The 25,855-nt window shown below is 42.4% G+C and overlaps 2 protein-coding genes across 3 annotated transcripts in view; both read left to right on the top strand.

Annotated features, from left to right (window-relative positions):
• LOC138610013 (tetratricopeptide repeat protein 28-like) overlaps positions 1 to 4,531 on the top strand; it is a gene marked incomplete at its 5' end in the record, with an annotated part of 185,820 nt that extends 181,289 nt beyond the window's left edge. The window contains 5 exons of the mRNA XM_069682715.1: positions 176 to 252; positions 938 to 961; positions 1,723 to 1,852; positions 1,988 to 2,095; positions 2,182 to 4,531. Coding sequence (XP_069538816.1) covers positions 176 to 252; positions 938 to 961; positions 1,723 to 1,852; positions 1,988 to 2,095; positions 2,182 to 3,797 — 1,955 coding nt within the window. The remainder of the gene's footprint in view (positions 1 to 175; positions 253 to 937; positions 962 to 1,722; positions 1,853 to 1,987; positions 2,096 to 2,181) is intronic.
• A 532-nt stretch (positions 4,532 to 5,063) lies between these two features.
• On the top strand, positions 5,064 to 21,519 carry LOC138610157 (phosphatidylinositol transfer protein beta isoform-like). Of its 2 annotated transcripts, XM_069682865.1 has the most exons (12): positions 5,064 to 5,115; positions 8,574 to 8,604; positions 9,994 to 10,139; positions 10,374 to 10,465; positions 10,662 to 10,669; positions 10,809 to 10,883; positions 11,002 to 11,085; positions 14,098 to 14,175; positions 17,800 to 17,910; positions 18,201 to 18,323; positions 19,161 to 19,239; positions 21,388 to 21,499. In XM_069682865.1, exons 1-11 carry the CDS (start codon positions 5,096 to 5,098, stop codon positions 19,206 to 19,208), a joined length of 816 nt encoding a protein of 271 aa, XP_069538966.1. In that variant the 5' UTR covers positions 5,064 to 5,095; the 3' UTR covers positions 19,209 to 19,239; positions 21,388 to 21,499. The 2 variants fall into 2 exon arrangements, with proteins under 2 accessions (XP_069538966.1, XP_069538965.1); XM_069682864.1 differs by lacking the exon at positions 19,161 to 19,239 and having other exon boundaries at positions 21,388 to 21,519.
• The last annotated feature ends 4,336 nt before the right edge of the window (positions 21,520 to 25,855 follow it).

Here is a 25,855-nt window from a genome sequence, read left to right as displayed (position 1 = left end):
TGTTTATTCATTTGTTGGTTATGTATTCCATGTGACAACTGTTACATATAGCAGTTCTGTCCTGTTATAACACGCCATATATTATCTGTTTAGTCATAGTGCTTCTCAGTTTGAAGTATAAAGGACGTGCCTTGTGTGTGAATGATGAAGAACTTCCTTTGATCCCATCCCTCAGGTCTGCCCCCGCCAGCTCTCCAGGCTTTGTGCAAACTCATCACTGCTTCAGAGGCAGGAGAGCAGCTCATCAACCGGGTAGGCGCCTGCAGCTCTGAATGAACACTGCTGGATTTTCAAAATCTAATGCACCACAAACAAATTGGTCATTGGCTCAAATTATAAATACCTTAGCTATTATTTAGTGTTAAGACCTATTAAGGCAGTACCACTTCCTCTGAAACCTGTTATACTTCGTACCATGAGATTCTTCCTGCACGAGAGTACCAGGGTTATATCATGACATAACTTCGTTACGTCAGGACTGGATACAAACAAACACAGCAGCAGCTCAAACTGCAGATTAAAATGCTGCAGAGAAGCCTAACTACAAGTCTTTCAAGTACAAAGTCTTAGCTACAATCTGAGTCCTGTTCTTTTGCACCAAAGCTCGTGACACCAGGGAATTAATCTTGCACTCAGTGTTTATGTGTGACATGTGACGATCACATGCTTACATTGGAGGACTAACCACTTAGTTGGGGATCAGTAGTTTTTGATGCCTCACACTGTGAATATTAGCCTCAAGGCACGCAACCTGAAAAATGCTCAGTCTAATCTATGTTTGCTCAATGCATTAAACTCTATAATGTCTTAAACATGTGTTACTTGTTGCTGTTATCCTTCTTGTTTACCTGAACCCTTGTACCCCTTTTGAATGGCCTGTGTGCATGCAATTAAAAGCCTATTCTCTCTCCCCTTCCTCTTAACGTGCGGTCTGAAGGCTGTTAAAAATATGGTGGCAATGGTAAGTGTGCCTTCACCTACCTGCACTCCTTCCCCTTCTACCCTGCTCATCCATTCTGTCCTGATACCCTTTCACAAATGTTTGTTTATGTGTTAAAGCTGCATGGCAAATTAATAATCATTCTTTTAGCACTTTCATTCATAACTTTTTAGTCGAGCAAACACTAACTGTTTTGTCTTATTCAAAATGTTCCCATTGCTGCTTCCTGCAGGCAGGTCTTAGGGAGTATTTAAGGATTTACAACCTGGTTCATTACAGGTCAAAGAAATGTTTCACGGTGGTAGAGGGGATAAAGCTATGATGTAAAAGCAGACCTTTCATAATCCAGGAGAGTTAAGTGAGAGAAAGAGACACGTTTTATACCTTGTGCACTGTTATGTCAAGTTGACAAAGGTGTCTCTGTTCCAAGCTAAGTAATCCATGGCAAAACAGGCGGGTGTGCTCCCAGCAGGGCGCGTGTAAACCCGACAAAGCTGAAACCCTTAGTGTTGCTTTTCTCTGCACATGCTCTGTTGAAGCTAACGTGAAGAAACAGCTTGATAAGATGTGGTTGACTTTATATCAGGGAACGTAAATGACAAAAGGGAATCATTTATGACAAGCAAGGAAGTATATAACTTGGATGATTTAAGATCTTGATTTGTTTTTATCTCACAAATTAATTTTAACCATAAATCACATCTCCGGTAGAATTCACCAGTTTGTTTCATTTCATTCTCCTTCTTAACCACTGCCTCTGTCTTCTCCCTCTTCTTCTCCAGCTCCACCAGGTGCTAGTCCAACTCCAAACAGGAGAGAAAGAGCAGGATTTCTCTCTCCTGCCCATTCAGGTGTCCATATCTGTGCAGCTATGGCGGCTGCCAGGATGCCATGAGTTTCTTGCTGCTCTTGGTGAGTCAAATGTTCCCGAAGAAAACTCTCCATCCCTGTAACTTCTAGAGTCCCACCCATCTGTTTTTCATATGTGTCTGTTGACTCACACAGGCATTGTCAAATTTCTATGTCCTTTTGTGTGTGTGTGTGCAGGATTTGACTTATGTGAGGTTGGCCAAGAAGAAGTGGTTCTGAAGACAGGCAAACTAGCCAACCGCCGCACCTTGCACTTTGCTCTCCAGGCTCTGCTGGCGCTGTTTGGTAAGGTCTTAGGTCTGTTGTATAGTTTCTGATCTTCTTGATATTTTTCATGCTTAACTTACTTTACTCATCTTCTCTTTCTACAGACTCCACAGAACTGCCCAAGCGTCTGAGCCTGGACAGCTCATCTTCCCTCGAGTCTCTAGCTTCAGCCCAGTCTGTGTCCAACCCGCTGCCCATGGGATACTCGAGCCTTCCTTTCTCTCCTCCTTGCCTGGACAATCAGGCGTCTGATGCCATCTCTGTCTACAGCCTCAGCTCTGTAGCGTCCTCTATGAGCTTTGCTTCCAAGTCAGAATGTGATTTCCTCGGTCATCGGCAACGCAGCGGGGCCACCGCACACTATTCCATCCACAAACATCCTCATGTTCCCCGTAGTCGCTCCTCTCCTCATGGGGCAGCTGCTGCAGTGGCAGCAGGAGCTCGAGGGGATGAGGAGGAATATGAGGGCTTTTCTATAATCAGCAGCGAGCCGCTGGGAAGTCACTGTGATTCCCTGCCTTTGCCACCAGGCCACAGCCAGCGGCACCACCGCGGAGGCAGGGGGGTCGTTGGTGGGTCCAGCACAGGAGCAGGGAGAGGCTACACTGTATCAGTATCATCAAGGGGCAGTGTCAGCACCCCCACATCTCCGGTCAAAACCAGCCTGGTACCCAGCCCAAACTCACCTTTCCAGAAGGTGGGTAAGGTAAGCAGTTCAGATACAGGGGAATCAGACCAGTCCAGTACCGAGACGGACAGTACTGTCAAGTCTCAGGAAGAAAAAACTGTCCCTCTGGACCCTCAGGAGCTGGCCCAGAAGATTCTGGAGGAGACTCAGAGCCATCTACGAGCCGTGGGGAGTCTTCAGCGGGCCGGGGCAGAGGGAGGGACAGCTGGAGGAACCTCAGCTCGGAGCAGCGCCTTCCGCTCCTCAGAAACCAGCGCATTCAGCCGTCCTAACAGCAGCGCCAGCGGCCGAGCTCAGTCCTCCCCAAGACCCAAACCCCCCTCGCGTTCCTCTTCATTGCAGAAGATAAGCTCTGGCTACAACAGCCCTGCAGTCTCTGAGTCTTCCCAAAAGGAGGGTAGCCATCCTTCGCCCACTCTGGACAGCCATGCACAGTTCAAATTAAAGTACCCAAGCTCCCCGTACAGCGGGCACATCTCTCGTTCCCCGAGCAATGTGTCTCCCAGTTCTGGTCACCAGTCCCCAGCTGGTAGTGCTCCTTCCCCAGCTCTGTCCTACTCCTCCACGGGTTCGGCCTGCTCTACATCCGCTGAAGTCCCAGACTTGGACCGGCTGAGGAGAGGAGTTATTGATGAAAAAGTCCAAGCTATACACAATCTGAAGACCTTTTGGGCTAATGCTGCAGCCCAGCAACAACAACATCTAGGTCCTGTCAAAGCCGTCCACGGCTCGTCCGGACACCTTGCCTCTGCCAGCAGGGATGTACTGAGCCTTCTGAACCTCTCTCCTCGCCATTGCTCCCCTAATGACACCCAAGACAGCCTGGAGCTGCGGGAGCTAGGGCTGCAGTCATTAGACAGGGGCAGCAAGAACTCTTCCAATGGACACCACTGCTCCAACCCAAGAAAAGTGGCCCCATCACCTACTATTTCCACAAGCAGTAGCCCTGGTGCTCGTTCTATCCGACTACCGGCTGGCAATGGATACAAGTTCCTGTCGCCTGGAAGATTTTTCCCTTCTTCTAAATGCTGAGACACTTAAAACGGTCCTATACTTTAATCTATTATTTGCTATCCTGTGTGCTGGAGGAGTAGGGCACTTTTTGAGGACCACTGTCGCTCCACCATGCTTGACTGACAGTAAGAAGGATTTGATTGGTCAGTGAGTGTGATCCTGCAGAGGCACATGAATGCTTTAGAGTCTTGTCTTTGTGCCCATAACACTGTAAATGGCAATGAGAAATACTCAACGACCTGATACTGTGTTTGTGTGTAACTGTGTGTCAGGTAGATGTAAATGCCATTTGGTATTTCCCCCCCAAAACTTTGCTGTTTGTACGGGCCAAGATGCAACAGCTATGACTGATTTCCTCCATTTAATTTTTTGTTTTTAAATTTAATGGTTATTGTTATTATTGTTTGTTATTGTTATTAATATTATAATAATTATTATTATGTTTTGTAAATTAATTCCAGTGTTTCACAATCAGTATTAAGCGTTTTTATATTATTAAAAAGTGAACAAACCTGTACCATGTAAAGATGGATAGAGTGGGAAAAAAAGATTTAATATTTTTTATTGAAATCAAAAGGGCATTTTGCCTGATTTCTTTGTGAATTGAGTGTCTGCTCTGAAGCATGGATTCTCTTGCTATTCAATGTTAAGTACCATGTATGACTTTTTAGCCCATGATTTTTTGAGATTAAACATGGAAGTTTCATGACAACCATCTGTCATTTATCAGTAAACTGTTTCAATAAAAAAAACATCATGTTTGCTTTCTTGTATTCCTAATATTTATATAGATATATAATTTCATATAGATTTATAAAGACGGATTTTGATAGATGGTAGGTAGGTCGGTAAATGTTAGAAGACCTTTTCGCCAATGCTACAGTAGATGTACAGTAGATGACAGTAAATGCTGGCAATTCCAGGCAACAGGTGTAAGGACACGTCATTATTAGACTAATGACATGAGCTCCAGGCTGGGCAGCGGATAATAAAAATCTCAAAATCTGTATTATAAAAGGGATTTTTCCAATAGCTTCGGAAATGCATTCATACAGAAGCTTAATAACGCTTGTAGTCTTAATGTGATGTAGTGAGTAATTGTTTCTGCTTGATCAAAATAGATTTAGGAAGGCGGGTTAAAAGACACCAGGAAGAGATTTTATTGGTTAGTACTAGGGCGTAGGTCCGTCAATGCTTCCTTCTACAAATCACCGCGCAGGAGGGCGGGACCACGCGCCGCGCTCAGTAGCTCATGACGTCAGCAGCAATCAGCGGTCGCTGGGCAGTACAAGCAGTATCGAAAAGAGCGAGCTACGATGGTCCTCATCAAGGAGTAGTAAGTGCTATGTTCCTTTTTAAACTGTTCTTTTTATTAACTTTCAAACACTTGTATCGTGTAAGAAAGGATTCAGTTAGACAGGGCAGTTTTTTCCGTGTTTGGACACAAGTGAAAACTTTTCATTTGTCTCTGTCAGACACACGAGGGAAGGGTGGGATTGCTCGAGAGCTTCTCTGGCCTACCGGCTTTGACAGCAGTAACGCTCAGGTGTGACAGCTGCTGTTATCACACAGCTTCTCTTATGCTCGCATTAAGTATCTCGACTCTGAACAATTCAGTTTATAGTTGATCTTTTTTGTGCGTCTAAATGACAACCGTATTGTTGCTTTTAAGCAGCAAAACTTTGAATAACTTTGTCTACGAGTTAGCTAGCTCACGATATGCTAAAGCTAGCTAACTTAACTGTATGGCATGAGAGGGTTATCTCACAGCGCTGCTAATGTAATCATCACAACATTTACATAGAAAGTCGCGGCGGATCCAGCGAAAGCCTACTCATGATTAGATACTTTGATTTGCAAGCATAATTAAGACGCTTGTTGATTTCTGTGTTCAAACCAAGCTACTAACAGACTAGCTTGCTAGCGGTAGTAGTATTTATGTTACGATAACGTTAGCCAGCTGTTAGCAGACTGAGTCAAGAAGTTGAATTGAAATTTATATCGAACATGTAAATAGAGAAATGAACTACACAAAAGTAGACTGACAGAACTAAGTAATATGTACAAACAATGAAAAGTATAATGTAAAGTCATTGTTTATTATAAACAAGGAAGCTGACTGGATAATTAGCAAACCTATACATTAATTAATTTAAAGCTTGTTTAAATATATAACATCTATTACCAATAGACCAACTATTTTCTTACAAAATACAAACTCATTAATTATTTTGGCTATTTATCATAACCATATTGACTAGTTATCTTTTTATATATATGATGTATATGTATAAGGTAGAAGATAAAATTAAAAAAGACACTAACTAACAAAATGAATAAGTAAACTGTAACCCCTGTGAACACCTGGTGATAATCAAGCTCTCCTTATCCTTGTACCTCGTGAAAATCATTTCTTTATACCTCTTTTTAAACTGGTTCATGTTTGGACATTGCTTTAGCTCCACATTCAGACTGTTTAATAGTTTCACTCCACAGATTGAAATACAAAAACTTTTCATGGTCCCCCATGAATTATTACCCCCTTCTCGATCAATGAACCCTTTTTGAATATATCCTGGTAGCAGGTTGTTTTTTGCTTTGAACATTATGTGTGCTGTAGGAAATTCCCCAAGTCAATACATTTGAATAATTTTGACTTTTAGAATAATGAGTTTGTGTATTACCGATATCTGACATTATGAATTATCTGTTGGATCAAACGAGGCTTGTAAATCCACTATCAGTGAGAAATAACATCTAAAATCACTTCAGTAAACCCGTCATAACCTTACACATACACATGTCTCAATATTGCTAGTTGCTAGACTTTTGTCATCTGTGTCTGATTGGAAATGTCAGGTCAGGATGGTGCGTTTGGATAAAGGAAAAGGTCTGTCTATTACCTCATGAACACGCATAAGTCCAACAAAGGAATGTGCCACTGGTTTAACAGATTAAAAGTTTCTTTGGTTTTGTAACACAAACATCAGCTTTAAAGCTTAAATAAAAGCGACACGATTTAACACTAGAATGAAGACAAACCCCAGCACACTTGGTAAGATCAGCAAAGGCTCAAAACAAGTCTCAATGATTTATTGAATGTTTGAAATATCTGTGCTATCTTGCTGATTATGTTTACGTACTTAGTTCTTTCATCATGCCCTGGAAGATGTTAAATCTATACTGTGTTTCTGCTCAGGTACAGGGCTACCTTTCCTGACATGTGACCAAAACATTTCACTGTATTTATGTATTGTGCAACTACTTAGTTGTGCTCCAGTGAATGTGGATTAGGCCGCATTGCCCTGTAACACCCTGTTGTTTTTGTGGATAACAGGAGTGGATTCTGGTTTAAGGTTGCTTTCTACTGAAATTCAGATTCACTGATTAGAGTTATGTAAAACCATGTTGGCAAAAGTATTGCACCTAAATACTTCTTGCATGTTTAAAAATACACCTGCATTTCAACAGAGCATTGCATTACTTACATTAATCTGTATGGTAGGCAGACAATGACATTCTGACAGTAGCATAACCTTTACTAATGGAAGAAGTCACTCACCAGCCGACCTTTATATCTACATCCATGCAGGCGTGATGGTCTTCAAAAGTGGTCTTCAGAAGTGCTGAAGTTGTGCATCCTCTCCCGTCTTTAACTTACTCTGCTCCTGTCTAGCTAAGTTTTCAAACTCTGAAACCGTCATGATGTGCGCCTTGTGCCCCTCATTGTGTTGACAAAGACGTATGGATAAATGCGTCTCAGACCACCTCCGTACGTGGCCTGAGTGATCTGATCCGAATGGGTCTTCAATCCGTCCTGGGTGTGTTGTGATTCGTTCACGAAAACCACATGTTAATACCAGGTCTGAACACCCTCAAAGTCTCACTTTGAAGTTGTCAGTGGCCTTGTAGCATCCTGTTACAACATAACATCATCTGTTACTGGGTGTCATTGTGAAAATTAACCTTAAAAGTTTATCCTTTGTCAAAGTTTGCTGTAGCTCATTATCAACATCAAGAGCACATGGGAGAAAAAGTGCAGTCAAAAAAATATATATATTAAAGCTTCGTATAGGGGTTCATGTGTCAGGTTGGAATACAGCCCTGCTATGGTTTTGTGCATTGAGAGAACTTCCTGCCTTCGGCCCCCTTTTTTCCTCTTTTGCACGGTGTGGTTAGCGGTCATTGCTTATAGCCTCATGTTCATCGGACTAAATGATGCAATTGCTTTGGTTAGAGCATGCCACTCCCTGAAACAGAGGTCTGTTGAGACATGAAGAAAGAAGTTGGAGAGTATACTTTGCATATACACGCACAAGCAATCTTATGTAATGAAGTTTCAGACACTATGTTTTCATGTTTTTTTTCAAACAGCTGTAACCTCTGTCATCAGTCTGTGTGGCACATTTGATGTGCAAATCATTGAAGCTTTCGTCACCTCTTTCCCTGCAGTCTGCAGTGTGTCGAACTCAGGACGCAAGTCCAAAACTGTCTTGTTGTTCTTTAGCAATGAGAAGATCTCATTGTGGAGGTTATTCTTAAAGCCATGGTGGAACATGTGTGCCTCTGCTTCTTCTGCAGTGGATCCATTTGGCTTCATAAATTATCTTGTTTAATAACTTTGAATGTTTTTATCCATTTCTCACAATGTAAACAGAATTTTTCTGTGCCCACCTGCATTTAAAGTTACTTTTGGAGCTTATGTTCTACTTAAGCTTGCTGTTTCCTAAAGTGTGATTATAGTCTCAGGTGAAGTTTTGCTTGTATCTAACCGCACTCTTCTCTCTTTTGCAGCCGTGTGGTTTTACCCTGTAGCGTTGAGGAGGTGAGTAAGCAGATTTGTCCTACTTATAATCGAATTGAAAAAATGAGTAATGCTGTTTGTTTATGTTCATTTTAGAGCGTCTGGGTTCTACCTAAGTTCTTATGCTTTTCACCTACGCCTTTGCTCATTATAAATACTATACTAAGCCTCAACTCCACTACAGTATCAACAACACACCTTTCTAAGTTATGCACTTTTTCTGCTAGTAGACTCTTAATCCCTTATTTGGACTTCACAGAGTCGTGGCTTACAGTAATTACAAGAAGTCTCTGTAATGCACCCTTTTTAAAAAAACACAACATGCATTATCTTCACAATGACTAATGAATGCACCATTACCTCATCATTTTGAGTGTTTGGCTTCTGGTTGCAAGTTAAGGCAACGCAGTCCCATGCAGAAAGGCGTCATTTGTAGTTGCTGTGAATGTTTTACAGGAGCAGGATTTGTTCCTTGTGTATAAAAGGCTTATGTCATCAATCCCCGACTTGCACCCTGCTGCCTTACAAGGGGATAAAAATGTCTTGGCAATAATTGCTGCATTTTAAAGCTCCTTCCAAATAATTTAAAAATAAGTGTTCTCTTTATGGGAGAAACGCTAATGAGAGCTCTGGTAGCTGAAATATAAGCAAACATCTATCCCTCTGTTGCTGTCTGCTGTTCAAACATAATAACGAGAGACACTAGTGCGTTTGGCCTGCAGACTAACAGTCTGAAATGCAAATAGACTGTCCGGTTTGTTGCTGCTCTTCTTTGTATTTTAATTTGGAAAGACAGCAGCATAATTAACAAAAATTGGGTTCCCACACAACAGGCCACACAAGTGTGCTTGCCTGAGTTCTGCAGTAGTTTTCTTTGCATGTTACATAAAAACATCAGAAATCTATCACAGTTACAGCAGGATGGCAACAAATCCTACTAAGTTTAAGTCACATTATTTCCATAATTAGGCTATAAAACACAAATCAAGTGAGAATGCTGCATCTCTTTAATTGAGACACAATCATACGTCACCAAACTGTGTTTCTCAACCTGGGTTGGACCCCACCAGAGGTCCAAAGGTAACTCTTGGGAGGTCACAAGTTTGTGTTACAGAAACGTGCAGACTTTTCTTTAGTTTTTGGCTTTTATTTTCTCAAATAGCATACATGGGCCTCAAAAAATCTTTAAAAATCCCTTCAAATGAAATGGGCTGACAGAGAACATTACTATAGGTCTTGATGAGGTACACGTTGCTTCATTTTAAGGTGCTAACAAGGGTTGGAAACTGATGTTTTTTTGTATTTTATCACATATTGTTTACCTCATAGAACCTCGAGCAGCAGGAAGTTCGTCCAGCTTTATAAGTAAGCAACTGTCTGTTTACACTAAGGTTGTGTTTTGTGTTGCAGTATCAAGTGGGACAGCTGTTCTCGGTGGCAGAAGCCAGTAAAAAAGAGACGGGTGGTGGTGAGGGCATCGAGGTACTCAAGAATGAGCCCTATGAAAAAGATGGTGAGAAAGGACAGTATACGCACAAAATCTACCACCTAAAGAGGTAAGTGCCCTTTTGTACAATCAGATTATTTATTAGTCTTTTTGTAGTGTAATAGCAGCATGCTACCAGGCGGTGGCAGCATTGCCTTGTCTTTGTTGTGAAGCATTCCAAGTTGTGCTCCTCCATCTACTCATGCTTTCCTCTAGAGCCTCTGATAACTGAGACAATATGTCTTCCTTCTCCTTTCTCTCCACTTGTATCCCCCTGTCCCCACCCTCTCTCCCCTCCGTACAGTAAAGTCCCAGCGTTTGTCAAGATGCTAGCCCCTGAAGGCTGCCTGGTATTCCATGAAAAAGCCTGGAATGCTTACCCCTACTGCAAAACCAGTGAGTCCCCACTCCCATATCACTTTACCTTTGCTCTACCCTGAAATCCTTTGTCCTCTCCATAGTTAGACGCTCTTGTTGATGCACATATGTATCATGGCCATGTGTTTTCTGTTGGTGTAAATTTATAGTGTTATTTATATGTATATGTAATGGTGATTTTTCCTCTTTCTCCATACGCCTAACCTTGATCCAGTTGTGGAGGTAGGTGCCCTTTAAATGGATTGTGCTACATTGTATTCTTTAATCATAAAAATATTCCTTTAAGTGTTTCCGTATACTCCATTTCCTTTCTTTATATTCCTGTCTTTAACGTCCAATCCTCTCCTAACTCTTTGTCCAGAACGAGTTTATGAAAGATAATTTCTTCATTAAGATCGAGACGTGGCACAAACCAGACCTTGGAACACAAGAAAATGTGAGTACCTCTGCATCTAATCAGGCTAATGCTCAGCTGGAACATCAGTTTTGAGTTTTGATACTCACTTCAAAATCACTTACAGGGATGTTTTTGTTTCTTTGTTTTCTTTGATCAGGTTCACAAACTAGACTACGGCATGTGGCAGAATGTTGCGGTTGTCCCCATTGACATTGCTGACAGAAGTCAAGTGTCCAACGCTGTAAGTAGAAACTCCTCTGTCACATTTCCAGTGCAAGATAAAAACATGTGGCGCCTTCATGTGGGGAAGCCTGGTACTTACAAAGCTGCCAAACCTAATCTGAGTTACACAAGTGGTGTTAAAACGAGGGTTATTGATTTATTTATTAGTAATAAAGGAGTTACTTTCAAACACAAAGCCTGAGGAAGGCTGTGCCGGTACATGTAGGTTGTTACTGTTTTAACATGGCCTGTCGATGTTTTCATTTTTCTTTTTCTTTTTTAATTTTTAACATATTTCAGAGGTTCGGGTTACAAGACAGCTGGAGCAATAAGACAATTTGGAGAATCAATAAATAGCAAAGTAATTACTGCTAAATAAATATTGTTACATTTAAAATTGTATGTTTTTAACAGATCTGCACTACGTTGTCTAAGATAATAATTTATTTTTACAGTCTATAGAAAACATCAGAAAATTTAAAAAAAATGTCAAGAGGATGAAGACATTCGTTCCAACTATTTAAAAACCCCAAAATAATTTGTTCAGAATTATGTGAAATTAAAAAAATGCACACTGGAGAAGCTAGAATCTACAAATGTTTAAATTGTAAATAATTGACAAGCTGTTGATGACAAAGTTGATCAGCTGATTAAATGAGTTTTAAAAAAATGATTACCGTAAAATCCAGAATATAAGTCATATCAATCCGAGAGGGAAAAAGGTTTTCTTGAGCTATTTATTAATGAAAACATGTAAACAAAATATTTAAACACAATTTCAATTAATTTTCATTTGAAACACATTCAAATTATAGCCTTCCATCTGTTTCAGCCATGTCGAGTTTTCAATGCGGTAGCTAGCAGCCTACATTAACGTTGCTTGTTGTGAGGATGGCGGCTGCACTGGCGATCATGACGTCGCATGTCCGTGACAAAGCATTAGCTAGCTTATAGCGCCATCGTCTGGGTAAAATACCATAACACAATAACACTCCGCTCTCTGCATTTTATACTGGTACATTGGTCGCACAGGTATATAGGATGCAGCCCACTTTTTAGATGAAAAATTTGTATTAAAAGTGCATCTGACACTTATTTTACGGTAATATTCCAGCTCTACTTTTAACCTATTACTCACTACTGCAGAAAAGACCTGATTAACTTGTTAGGCAATGATGAATATTTTGTATCTAGCTTGTGAACCCACAAATTGAACAGTGCTGTAATACTTGTAGGTGCTTATTGTATCTAGTGGAACTACTGGATCCGAGGCTTGAAACAGATTCTAGTATGTGTTTTATATTCTGTATTAGCTGGAGATGAAATAACCTGCTACACAGTCTCTTTCTTTCTAACAGTGGGGAGAAAGATCCAGCATTTTTCTAACTTGCGTTGATGGATTTAATTATGTCATTGTTTTCTAATTGGATATGAATATCTACCATTTGACATAAAAACCACCCACTTGAAATGTGTGCATTTAGAAAAGAAATGCACCATTTCAGCATCGCCTCAATTATGTAGCAAAATCTAAACATGACTTTTTAATGCTCCAGTTGGAATCTCAGAAATCTTATTTGAAGATGTTACACATTATTGCTGTTATTTGACAACACATTGCCTCATTTCACTCTGGCTCTGTGTGCGCACGTGTGTGTGTGTGTGTGTGTGTGTGTGTGTGTGTGTGTGTGTGCGTGGCTATTTGGCTGAGAAGCGTTAGCTTGTGTGTGTGCGTGTTTGTTTGCAGTGGGTGGTTAACGAGGCGGAGGTGTTTGCCTTGCTGGAGGAGTGTGTTGTGTCTGAGGACCCTATCAGCCCTCAGCCTCGGGCATGGCTGCAGGGCCTGGGGCGTACCTCCAGCACAGATGAGTTTGTTAGTGTAATTAAGGCTCACAGTGCTTCGTATGCCGGAACTAGACCAACACACACATGACACAGACACACTCGCTCTTATACACACACACACACTCTTTCACTTGAAGAGTTGGTCCTTTTCGTCTACCACGGCATATCGATTCACAGACCTCATTAGTGCAGCACAGTGTATTGTTATGGTGACGGAGCTCTTAGCATTAAAACAACCAAATTATATTGTGTCAGTGTGTCAGTGTGTGTGTGTGTGTGTGTGTAGGGGCTTGTATCTCTTTCCACACGTTTGGCACCCTCCTGTTGGCCGATAGCCCTGAAAAGTAGCTTTTTAGCTGCAGGCGTATCATGATTTATTTAAAATTGCTGGGCCCTTGAGCTGCTGATAATTTGAAAGCCATTTCATTTATTTGTATTACTCTTTCTCGTGCCTGCTTTATGAAGCCAGGTCTGTCATGTGTGTCATGTGCTCCTGTGCTCGGGCGTATGCACTCAGTATTGCTCAGTATTTTTCTATATGCTTTAAACATGCTTTGGGGAATAAGTGTCCACTGAAATGGGTTTTGCAGGCCGTGACTCTATGTAATACACACTGTAGGATAGGACAGGGAGTGCCTTGTTGTGTTCAGGGGAAAACACACATGTGCTTGTAAGTGTAAATGTAGGTAGATGCAGGGACATTAACTTATATGAACTGGCACCAGTGCCACCCTAATTGTACAGATGTCTACGGGGCGTTGATGCCACTAGCAGCAGTCTTTTATCTCCGAGCCACTTAAGGCTGAGTTGTGCTCTGGTCTGGCTGTCTGACATGTTCTCCAGGGGGTGGCGAATAAGAGAATAAGTGTGCTACCCTTTGGCCTTTCAGTGGCAGTGACTGCTGTGCTGCTCAGGACAAACACACCTCTGTTTCTGTAACCTACTGAATGCTCTAATTAACATGCTTTTGCTTAGTGCTTTAGTATTATTATTATTTATAATTAAAATGATACAAATACAAATGGTACCAAATGAAACAAAAAAACATGTTACTGCTCAATAAATGGTGTTGCTACAGTATATTTATGAACATTTAAATTGATAATACAGCTCAGCTTGGTGAATACTTTGTGCTATATACGTATGCTGTGTATGGTATTAATCATATTCATTGTTCTCACTGTAGGACTACAAGCCGGATGAGGACCCTGCCAACTTCAAGTCAGTGAAGACCGGCAGAGGACCCCTTGGGCCCAGATGGAAGGTGAGTCTCTTTCTGCCCTTTGTCGTGATGCTTTTGATGTCTTGTGTGAAGCACTTTAATTTGCTTTGTTGCTAAATTGTGCTATATGAATAAACTCACCTCGCCTAAGCTGTGGGAGTTAGTTCACATTCACATACAAATTAAGGGTGTAAGAAAATATCGATACACTTAAATATCCCCATATTATGTTTTGTGATACTGTGTCAATTTTTAATTAACAGTTTACTTTTTTATGTTGTGCTGTTTAAATCCCTGACAGCTAGGTGGCAGTTCAGTCATTTGACTCTTAAAGGAGCAGTTCTCCCCTGGAAAAAGCCACTGTCAAAGCTGGTGTTCTCTGTAATCGATAGAAGCAATAATATATGAAATTGGCGCCATAGCTGTAGAGAAAGTTGTACAAACAGCTCGTGGTTTCACCCATTCTACATTCCTACAACACCCAGCGTGCATTGCGCCCCTCCCGTTGAAAGGAATGGTCCAGCGAGAGACACTGGAGCGAAATACTACTGTTTTTGCAACAGGCAATGGCTCAGAGCGGTACAGAATCCGAATACGACGAGAATACACCGGTGGATCGTCTCAAACATCTTCGAGTCTGCAGTCTACATTTCAGACCTGACTATTTTGAACGAGACATGACATCCGAAGCGGGCGTCCTAGATTGAGGAAGTGTACTTTAGCAAGCTCCCTGGCCTCCACCAGATGACGTGTTTTACGTAGTCTGGCGGAGGTTTTCCAGGGCCCTCTGGAGAAGCAGATAGCGTCCTCCAATTGAATTTTTTTTTCTACCATAATAGCTCCCCATAATAGCATTATAGGACTGAGATTAAAAACTGGCCCTTTATCACTCTAACGTAACAACATCAACGGAGAGAGGAAAATGTTTGGTCCACATCCCTAGCGTACCACTAGCATTAGCGAAAATTACCACAGATGGCTGAACACGAAAGAATTAGACCGGCTCCCGCGGCGTAAGGAGCTGAAGTGTGGGCTCATTTTGGCTTCCACAACAAAGAAGGCACTGAAGAGTTAGACAATAGCCATGACGTTTGCAAAATGTGCCGTGCCAAAGTCAAATACTTGGGGAACACAACGCCCTTCACAAGATACCATCCTAATGATACCACTAATGGAACAGCAAACGGCTAACTGTTTAATGACTCGTTTACCGTTAGCCACTTGCTGTTCCATTTCCGGGGGTATATCGCAATATATTGAATACAATATATTGCGATATTCCCCCCCGGAATTGTGATACATATCGTATCGCCAGATTCTTGCTAGTACACAGCCCTAATACAAAAGCTATTAATGTCACAGGAGGCTTCGCAAAGATTCGACCCATGTTCGACCTGGTTGACTCTACAATTAGAAGAGGGTTTATACGCCGCTGTTGTCAGTCACAAAGGACCTGGGTCACAGATATAGTTTCACATATTTTTCTGCTCTAATTACACAAATAATGAATAATTTTTCCAAGGCACCGAACAAAGTACAGTACGGTCATAATAAAGTGGAACATCTGTAAATCTGTCTGGAGCAGACTGTCGTCCCCACACAGAGAGGCCAATGCCAGCTCTGAAGAAGCTACAGATTTCAATGGCAGGGACGGGAGATACTGTGCATACAACAGTTGTCGGAAAAACCCACAACAAACAAAAAGCCTCGTTGGAAATCAAAACCCATGACGTTTTTGAAAAGTGTTGGCGGGGAGCTGCTACTTGGGGGATTTATTTTCCAGCGAGACCACAACTCCCCCAAAAAAAGCCAGATCTACACAGGAAATACCTAAACACAACAATATTCATGTCCTGCAGTTACAGAATCACAGTCCAGACCTCAATCCAATCGAGAAAATGTGGCTGCACTTGAAAAGTGTTTTTCACATATAGTCGCTGTGTAACCTGACAGTGTGTAAGCAGAAGAAAGGAGAGTATCTGTGTCCTGATGTGTCCAGATGTGCAGATGCAGACCTAGTCACAAAGGGCCATGGCTGTAGACTTGAAACAGATATCAGGACTTTATTATATATTTTTATTTAATTTTCATATAGACATTAGTCTTTTCCCTCACAGCACCATCACCCGTAATAATCAGAGTAGCTCCGAGTGGCTGGAAGAGGGCTGCAGCGGGGTTGGCAGAACTGTAAGGCTGCAGTTTGATGAAGACAAATCACCTCTTTCTCAGCTCTAATTGGCTGTGATAGAAATTTCTCGTCACCAGGTCAGATACTTTGTGTGTGACGAAGACGAAGACAGAAATGGGAAAGAGACATTGATTCTAAATTTGACAAGCAGCCGTACTGTATAAAGACTGATGTCATTTTGATAGAAAGTAATAAGTTGATGAGCCGGAGCTCATCCACGCAGAGAAACTTTGTCAGGAGTTTGGTTGCTTTCCCCTGTAAACGCGCCGTACCCCGCAGCCTCACAAACGGGTCCTGCTCGCTGTGTCAGAGCACTGAGGATTTCTATTCTGCAGTGGAGCCCTCAAAGTTCACCATGGGAAACTTTCCTTAGCTTCAAGGATTTTCAAAGAACAAAGGCAGCCAAACAGCTTTAAAAAGTCTGAATAAAGAAGCACAACTTTCTATTTTGTGTTTTTAATTAGATCACTTTCCCGTCCGCTGTGGACACGGAAAAAGACTGTTTTTGAAAAGGTGAAAAAAAGAGAAAGTAGTTACGTGACAACAGAGGCACAATTTCTGCCAGCTTCTCAGAGCAATAAAACTCTTGTCTATCTCTGCATGCACACATGCTTGCATATCGGTATCCTTTGTATTTCTGAAAACTTCTGCTCCTTTGAGTGGGGCACAGAGAGGGAGAGAAGAAATGTCACCGTAAGTGTTTTGATGTAGAATCCGTTTCATGTGAAGTTCTCCTTTAGCGATGACAACTTTTCTAAACCCACTGCAAATTTAGAAATGTTTCTCATTTCCCCTCTCTCGCTCTCCTCCATGATCGCAGCATCAAACGGCAGTGGGATGAGGGTGATTGAGGCGGGTCTGTGGCATTTTCTCATGGAATGCCGAGCCAGAATGAAGTGATTAATTAAACAGGTGTTTCAGAGGGAGTGTGTGTGTGTGTTCTGGGGGCGAGCAGGTCCTAGGTGTTAATAATGTAACCAGCTTTGCACCGCGGCGCCCTTATCGCTTCACTAGCACCGTTTTATCTGCCTTCCGTGGCCACAAAGGCATGCCTGTCGGGAGCGGTGTCGCTGTCAGGGCGGAGGCAGAGAAATGGTCCCTTCATCTGGAGTTTATCCACTTTGCTCTGCCCCAACCCCCCTCCGCCTTCCTCTCTGTTCTTCTCAGGGAGGCAGAGTGCAAGCAGCGGATGGATTTAGAAAGTGTGTTGTAGATTAGGGCGCTTTTATCTGCGCACAGCACATCTTCATATTGATAATTATTTCAGCAAGCTCCATACCCAAAGCATTATGTATTAATGATTTTAAGCTTTGAATGCAGCCAAGATTAGTCTAAAATCGTATTCTGTCAGCCTTCTGCTGTTTGTACGATTATTCTCTCATTGCAAAGTTTTCACTCCGTTTTATCTTCTGCTGCTGCGTTTGAAAAAGTGACGGCTTGTAATTCTCGTCATTCTTTTGCTTTTCTTCCGCTGACAGAAAGAGCTGGTTAGTAAGACCGACTGCCCGAGGATGTGCGCCTACAAACTGGTCACAGTCAAGTTCAAGTGGTGGGGCCTGCAGACCAAAGTGGAGAGCTTCATTCACGAGGTTAGAGCGACATGTTTACACGGTGCAGCTTCACACACTCGCAGATCTCCGCTCACAAGTTGTAATCAGACTCTGACAGTTTACAGAAACAATACTATGCCTTTGTACTGTTACTGACCACAGGCAGCTTACTGTTGTTTTTGACTTTCAATGCAAATTCTGGTAAATAAATTATTAAGAGTTTTCTCACATAATTTTACATTTTCCTTATTGTAAATATACATCTCTAAAAACAACGCACTTATGAATATTGCAGTATTGATAACCGAGACCGCCATTGTCTCCCTCAGCAAGAGAAAAGGATCTTCAATAACTTCCACCGCCAGCTCTTCTGCTGGATTGATGAGTGGGTGGAGCTGAACATGGATGACATCCGGAGGATGGAGGCAGAGACACAGAAGGAGTTGGATGAGGTGAGTGCATGATTTAAAAGTAAACCTGGTGCACGATATGTGCTTATAGGTCGGTGATGGGTTAGGTACGCATAACTGTCTCCAGCCTCAGGAGTTTGCCTTCCCTGCCGTTATATTTATTATACTTCTACCAACCAAATCATTCTGAGCTTAATACCTGCATATGCCATTTTCTGCGCTGCATTTGCATGAGATTTGCGGTCTAAAGAAAATGTATCTTTTTAATGGCTTAAAAAACATTTAATTCATTCTTTTAAAGCTCCTGTGAGGAACTTTGGGTTTGTGTTGATTCTGGCGCCCCCTGTGGACAAAGCCGTACCTCTGATCTACTTGCTGATTTTGTCCTGTTCATGTGGTGATTTTAAACAAAAAAAATCACACCCTGCTTTCTTTAACAGTCATATGCATCACTCACTTTAAATTTCTGCCATGTAAAATGTAAACAAAGGCAGCGTGCAGTTAACCGCGTTGCCTGACACCTACCCCCCCGCTTCAGGCATTAAAAATAACCATATAGAAAAAAATCAATGTTGTCGCTGATGGTCTGGTTTGCATTTTTTAGGTCATAGAGAGTCATCAAAATTAATTTCAGTCTGTTTCATAACCAGAGAGAAATTCCTCACAGGAGCATTAAATTACAATTGATTGTATTTACCATTCTAGTACTGCCCATAATATTCTTCATTATTCAATATAGATTCATTTTGTTTCTTTCTTTGCAATCCAATCCAGTCAAATCATCAATTTTGTACATTTCCATGCTTACTCAGTCCGAGCTGGCCCTTAAAGCCGCACTAATCCCAATGCTGTCTGTGATTTACTGTATTTTCGTCCTAGATGCGTAAGAACGGCTCTGTGCGAGGTACAAAGGCTGCAGACCAGTAGCCAGGCCAGGTATAGGTCTGAGTGTTGCTGTGTAAGTTCTCACTGGTGGAGAGGCCAGTCTCTCAGATGCTTTCTCTGCTCCCTGTGGGTTTTCTGTTTGCTGCACGCCTTGTCTGCTGCTTTCACTCTGTCCTCTCTGGTGTTATGGAGGGGCTGTTAGTCCACTATGTTGATTGTGCACGTGTGTGCACGTGTGTGCACGTGTGTGCACGTGTGTGCACGTGTGTGCATGCTTTCACATGCAACTCCATCGCTCACTCTGAATTAGTAAATCAATAACACGAGAAATGTGTCGTATGCGTTCAGTCGTTAGGTGTTTTTGCTGACCCAGTGAAAATCCTAACGTGTAAGTGTTGTCATGTGGGTATATCCAAGACATCTGGGTAAACTTTTCTCTTCAGATGTTATTTTTGTAAGAGGTGGCTGGTAGTTAAAAACATGCACAGAGGGTCGGCTCAAGATGAGTACCTGCAATCCAGATCCTCCTCACAGAGGAACACAAGGTAAAGAGGAAAACAGTCCTTCTCTTAAATCACAGGCTTTAATTTCTGTGAATCACATTCTATGTTAAAACCTCCCCACTGTAAATATCAGTCTGGGAGCGTTTGGCCGTACAAGGAGAGAAAGGGAGGAATCTGGGCTGGACGGTCCAAAGTGGACCAGGCTCAAACATTCCTGGCTTCCTACCAACATACAGCATTTTGTTCTGAGCCCCCCTCTCTCTGATCTCGCCCAATTCAGCATGTGTTTCCCATTTTCTCTTGGAGTAAGTAAACAGGCGGGTGCCATCAAAGAGGGCTGTGGTGAGGAGGCCGACAAGTTCTGAACCTCTGGGCTCGAGGGTGAGCAGGGTCACGCTAGGACTGTACGGGACGAGTGTGATGGGCAGACGGGGGCGTTTAGGTTCTTCTCAAGACAGTACTGGTGTTTTTGTATGTGCTGGTCTGGTGCTGTAGATGTGGAAGGGGGAGGCAGGAGAGAGGGACAGGGCAAAAAAGGAAGGGGGGGGGGGGGGGAAGCTTCAAGATGGCTCCTTTTTCCTCATTAACATACAAATGGAATTCTGCAGTTGAGAAGAAGTCTGTGCTGTGATTGAGAAAACAGGGAGGGAGGATGGGGGGGAAAGGATGGAGGAGTGGGAGGGCGAATCCTCGTGCCATTTCATCAGATCTGTCTATTCCTCTGTTTAGAGCCACTGTTGGTTTGAACTGTTCCATTAAGGTGTTCGGCTATCAGATTCTAACACTAATTGACTTTCCAAAGCCATCAGCCTCAAGGTGGGAGAATTTGAAAGTGATGCTTTTATCTACCTGGAAGACAAACAAGGGGCTGGATAAGGACTGTTGGAGCAGATTTTTTAAGGAAAAGGCGAAAGATTTCAGTTCGCAAAGGGAATTATTGTATATTTAATGCACATCATGGACAAAAACTAACCTGAACTAGGGATGCACGATATTATCGGCACGCTATCGGTATCTGCAGATAACGGCTTGAAAAATGGCATCGGCAGATATGTCATTTTTCTGCCAATATTTTCCCCCTAACTCATTCCTTAATGCTCGATAATTCCGTCAAAAAGCTTGACGTAATGCTACGACATTAACTTGGCATGAGTGTGCACACACTGCCTGCACAAAGTTATGAACAATGTACAAATAAAGACTAAAAAGTCACAGAAACTCAAGCCAGTGAATAGAAGTTAAACAACGCTCACAACTCTTAACTAGCTAACAGTTAGCTCACTCATTTACTGGACTTAACAACATCAAACACCCCAAAAATATAGGGGGGTATGCTGCATTCAGATGCATTCAGGTGCACTCAGAAACGTCAGTGATCAGACACGTGACCTTTGTAAACAAGGGTGCAAGATGTCTGCTTTATGGCAGTTTTTGGCCACTACAATAAGAGTAGGCATGATATCAGTTCCACTACAGGGGAGACTTTGTGTTCTTCGTGTTGAGGTGGAAAAAAAACATGTGCCTAAGATGTCGGTATCAAAACCGGCAAAAAGGGTTGGAAAATATCAGATATCGGCAAAAAATCCAATATCGTGCATCCCTAACCTGAACCTGTCCATGAAGGGTTCCACTGAGTTCAAGCATCCACTGAACCTGCTCTCACCTGTTTAACTTCCATAAATCTGACATGCTGTTTATTTTCCTTTGTTTCCCCACAGCTTCGCAAACGGGGCGAAATAAGAGGAACCAGTGCTGCCGACGATTGAAACAGCAGACTTTAAACACCCACGATGACAGCAGCGACGGAGACTGCTAAGAGGGTTCCTTTGGTGCCACTGTCTTTTTTTTACCTGAACTGATTCAGGCTGTGGAGGAGGAGGAGGAGGGGGAGGGGGGGGCTCTGCTACCTGCAATCAATAGAGCAGATCCCTGACTTTCACCCAATCATAGACACTGAATACACTGAGGATTGATTTCTAGAACCCAACACGATCCTAGCTGATAAGATAATTTTGATCTCCTGGGCAGAGGAAGACCAGCGATCAGCATCATGTTATTGACGAGCCCATAGCCTTCTGGAGAGATATGAAGAGGAGCCACTTGCAGTACAGAGAGATATTTTTGTGTTGATTCCACAGTGACAGGTGTTGGACCAAATATTTCCTCTCATATTATTTTGATTTCCCTTTTTTTTTTTTTAGTTCATGTTCTCCAAAACATTCCTGTGCAGACGATGCCCTGTCTGACCCCTCTTTGTCTCCGTCTTGGTTTTAACTGTACACACTGCGGCTCGGTGGTTTGCATTCCCCGGCATGAGTCTGTCTGTTTGTCATACTCATGTTCCTTCCTGCCGCAGCCTCCATTAAGAGATTACTAACACCCTTGGCGCCTTGGCCCATTGTAATCCTTCCCCCATCACCCCACCTCACTCAAAGCACTGCATCTTATTAACGCTGACAATCATGCCCGTACAGGTATTCACTCTCACTCTCGCACTGTTTTTATAGAAACCCACTTAGACACACGCATGCATGTGCCACACATGAGGATATACACGTAAATCACTCTCACAGGTTTGGATACCTTTTACAGTGACTGATCACTTAAAAGCTCAACCTGGGTGGATCCACGCAAGCTGGCTCTGCTAAAGGATGTTACTTTAGACGTGTTTACACCCCCCCCCTCCTCTCACACACACTCCCTACTCTGAAAACACTCACACATAACATACAACACAACATTCACCTCCCTAGCAGATGTCCCCAGAGAAGAACCTGCACTGAAAAACAGCCACAGATGGTGCTACACCCCTCCAGCCTCTGTCACAAGCCAAACTGCAGCGCTCTGCTCGCCCCACCTCACCCAGCCCACCCCAGAGGCCCGGCTCGCTCATCTGGTCCTCCGAAAAAAGGCCTCTTCTTCTGCTGCTTCACTCTAGGTGTGTTTACAGCCTCCTAACAGCCTTACCAGAGCTCAGTCGACACCAGCACCACGCACCGCTTGCCTTAATCTTTGTACCTATCGGACCTATTACACCTACTATACCTCTGCTGCCAGCTGTTGCTCTAGCTACCTCCTTTGTTTCTGACTCTCAGTTTTCCTGACACACAAAGGTTAGCACTAGCTTTTAGCTGCTACTTGTCGGGAGAAAATCGTGGCAGACAGAGCTTTATGAGCAAACTTGTTTGAGATGATTCTTAATTTCTTTGTCGTGTAGCGTCGCGTGTCGTTCCCTCTGTTTCCTGAGCAAGTGCAATTCTTTCAGCAAGCAAAAATGTGTAAATGCAGCCTGTACGTGTTGCTGCTGCAGGTTTACATCCTCGCCTCACATCAACTGTTTGGATATGCCATATTAATGACTTTACAACAGTGCACTTTCTCCCCCAGAATCATGCCTACAGTGTTCATAACTAGTGTTACATACATTTATAGTACAGGTGGTTTCCTCATTTCATCCTTGGAGTTGTTTGTGTCTTTGCGGCGCTTCAGTGTCTTAAATTGTGCAACAGGAACTTTGGGTTTGTTTTTAGAGATCTGTTTTCCCGTCTTTCCTCACGAGTCATGACGCATGTTATAAAATCCTGTGGGTTCAATGATCCTAATGTTTTTATTTTCTGTAAACTGTAAGAGGAAATGCGATCACTTCCTCCTGAATGGTTATTGGCTTGTCCAAAGAGTGTGAATGGATTTCTGATATGTTTACATGGATTCAGCAGTTGTAGGAAAAATCGGGGAGAAATTGTCTGACGAAACGTTTTTCATAACAAAATCGTCTCAGGTGACCAAAAAGACACGAGGATCTTTTTCATATTGTTACTCATCAGTTGCCTAAAACTATTTGCTTCCTGTCACGAACCTTATCCTCTTTTGTGGTGTGATATGGTATTGTAACGTCGCCTGTTATGTCACACTTGATGAGACAGCCAGTCGGCCTTTGTTACTACACTGGGATCGTATGCGTTTGTCTCAAAGAGCAAAAGTGTGAAACAACTGCTCGTCAGTAAAATCAATGTGTTCTATCGTAATGATTCCTGCTGTCTGCTGAATAGAGCACCCAGTGACTAAAGAGAACAACCTGAATCAATGATCTGCCAACACAGCGATACAGGGGAGAGGAGGTATCCTCAAAGCAACTGTACAGTCTAATCCTAATTTATGAAATCTACAGCTGTTTAATTCCTGAACCGTTTGCTTTTAAATGTTTCTGATCAGCTTTTGAAATTCAGGGGACGTGGTGGTGAATGTATGATACATGTGCCTTTTCTGTCTGTAGATCTGTTAGTGCCATTAAGTCTACATGTTGTATCTAAATATCAAATAAATTTTGTCCAGAAAATACATTTTAGATTCAGTTGTTTGAATGTATTCAGGGAATTCTGGGAGATTTAAACCTTATGGGGAGGTGGTTAAAACGTTTACTATAGACAAAGACTGTTCAATTTCCTGATGGGGCCAAAGTGCCAAGAGGGCTGGACACGTATCATTACAGGTCAGACAAAGGAAATGTAATTTATTTTACCTTTATTGATAGGACAGCTGAAGACAGACAGGAAAGGAGAAGAGAGTGGTGGACGACATGCAGCTAAGGGCCGAGTGTGGGGATCAACCTGCGGCCACTGCGTTGAGCACTGTAGCCTCTGTATATGGGGCGCCTGCTAAACCAGCACCCTGCACCTTTTCAATCTTAAAAGAGAAGTATGTTGTGGTTTAAATAACATCATGTTGCATTTAACCTAATTTTTATTTAGTGTGAGTCTTCTAAATTCCCTCTGCTTAAAATAGAAATAACTAATGAATGGGCTAGATAGCAAACAAATAAAATGACAATCCTTAAATCAGACAGTTTAATCACCCATTAAGTTAATTAGATTGTTGTTTAAATATAGATGATTTTGCGTCTAAAATATATTTCGATTCAATTTTTACAAGTGTTGTGAGTAAACAGTAATCTACTATGGCTGAACAAACAAAGAAAAGATCGATGACTACAGATACAACTTCAAAAATAAGTGAAAATCCAAAGAAAAAGAAACAAATTCAACGCTCAGATGAAGCAAACAGTCTGAAAAGGAAAGTGAGAAAATCAAGAGTTACAACCGGAGCCAACCGTGGACGTCTGCTTATGTGGGAAGTGTGCTCCCGCAATTCAGGTTTATCGCCATTCGAGGCGCCAAAGAGAACGAAATGGAAACCTTTGAGATTGAATCTTTAAATAGAGTTAATTTTGCATCTCAAATACTTTTTATTCAGTTTGACCCTAATTTGATTAAATTTACTCGACCTAAACTACCTGTGAAGTTAAACCTTTTAATAAAAGATTTCCCAGTTTGGGATCAGTACAGTACATCTCTTTATCGCTTTATGTTATCAATGTTCAAAGTGCCAGATTGAGATTGTTAAAAGGCCAGACTCGGCCCGCGCGCTGCTAGTTGAACAGACCTGCTTTAGAGCAATGTGCATTCTAAAGAGAGAGATCTGTAGGCATCCCATTCCTTCCTTTTTTAAAACCTTGGAGCAGCTGACATTAACAAACCTAAAGATGTGCATTCTACAAGTCTTCATGATAAATAAATATAACTATCAACAACTGCATGAATAATATGCAAATTCTTATTAAACATGTAGCTGCAGCTCGATTAGCCTGAACATGTGCTGAGGCTTGACTAAAAAGTATCACGTCCCTCCTGTAAAAAGCACATCAGATGGCATAAAGAGGCCCTCAGAAGAGTTTCTGGTGACTCTAGCATGGACTCCACTCTCAGTGACCTGCAGGTCACAAGAGTCACACAATAACAGCGGAATCGGTGCTAAAGAGCAGGAAGAGCCGCCAGTCTGCCGGCTGAGATATCCGCCTTTTTTATTGTTTGCAGAGGAACGGTCACATGTGCCTGCTGCAAGGAAACCAGTCATATCTGCCCCAGAACAAGCAAATAATGCTGTTTCTAAAAGCGGAGATGGGCAGGCTCGCCCACGCACCTCCTGTTCAGTGGCAGCTCGCAGTCGTCTACAGTAGGCATGTATCCATCCGTCCATGTGTCTCCCTCCCAGAGAAGATGAAGGGACGTGTCATGAGTGAGCCCTTGTCATTTAAATAGATGAGGCAACAGATGAAGAGAAGAAACCAATCTCAAAGGGAGGCTTAAGACGTGACACAGCAGGACATGCAGGCGTGTTGCCGAGGAGTGA

Source organism: Semicossyphus pulcher, unplaced genomic scaffold, assembly GCF_022749685.1.
Source record: "Semicossyphus pulcher isolate SPU_LCO1_2020_fin unplaced genomic scaffold, fSemPul1.0.p SCAF_6, whole genome shotgun sequence".
In the NCBI taxonomy this organism is placed as follows: Eukaryota; Metazoa; Chordata; class Actinopteri; order Labriformes; family Labridae; genus Semicossyphus; species Semicossyphus pulcher.
The sequence above is the reverse complement of the archived record's forward strand: the minus strand, read 5'-3'. Positions and strand labels throughout refer to the sequence as shown.

Coding starts and splice junctions, on each gene's coding strand:
- LOC138610157 (XM_069682864.1), top strand. CDS start 5,096: ATGGTCCTCATCAAGGAGTA. Junction 5,116..8,573: donor ATGGTCCTCATCAAGGAGTA/GTAAGTGCTATG, acceptor TCTCTTTTGCAG/CCGTGTGGTTTTACCCTGTA. Junction 18,324..21,387: donor CACAGAAGGAGTTGGATGAG/GTGAGTGCATGA, acceptor GTTTCCCCACAG/CTTCGCAAACGGGGCGAAAT.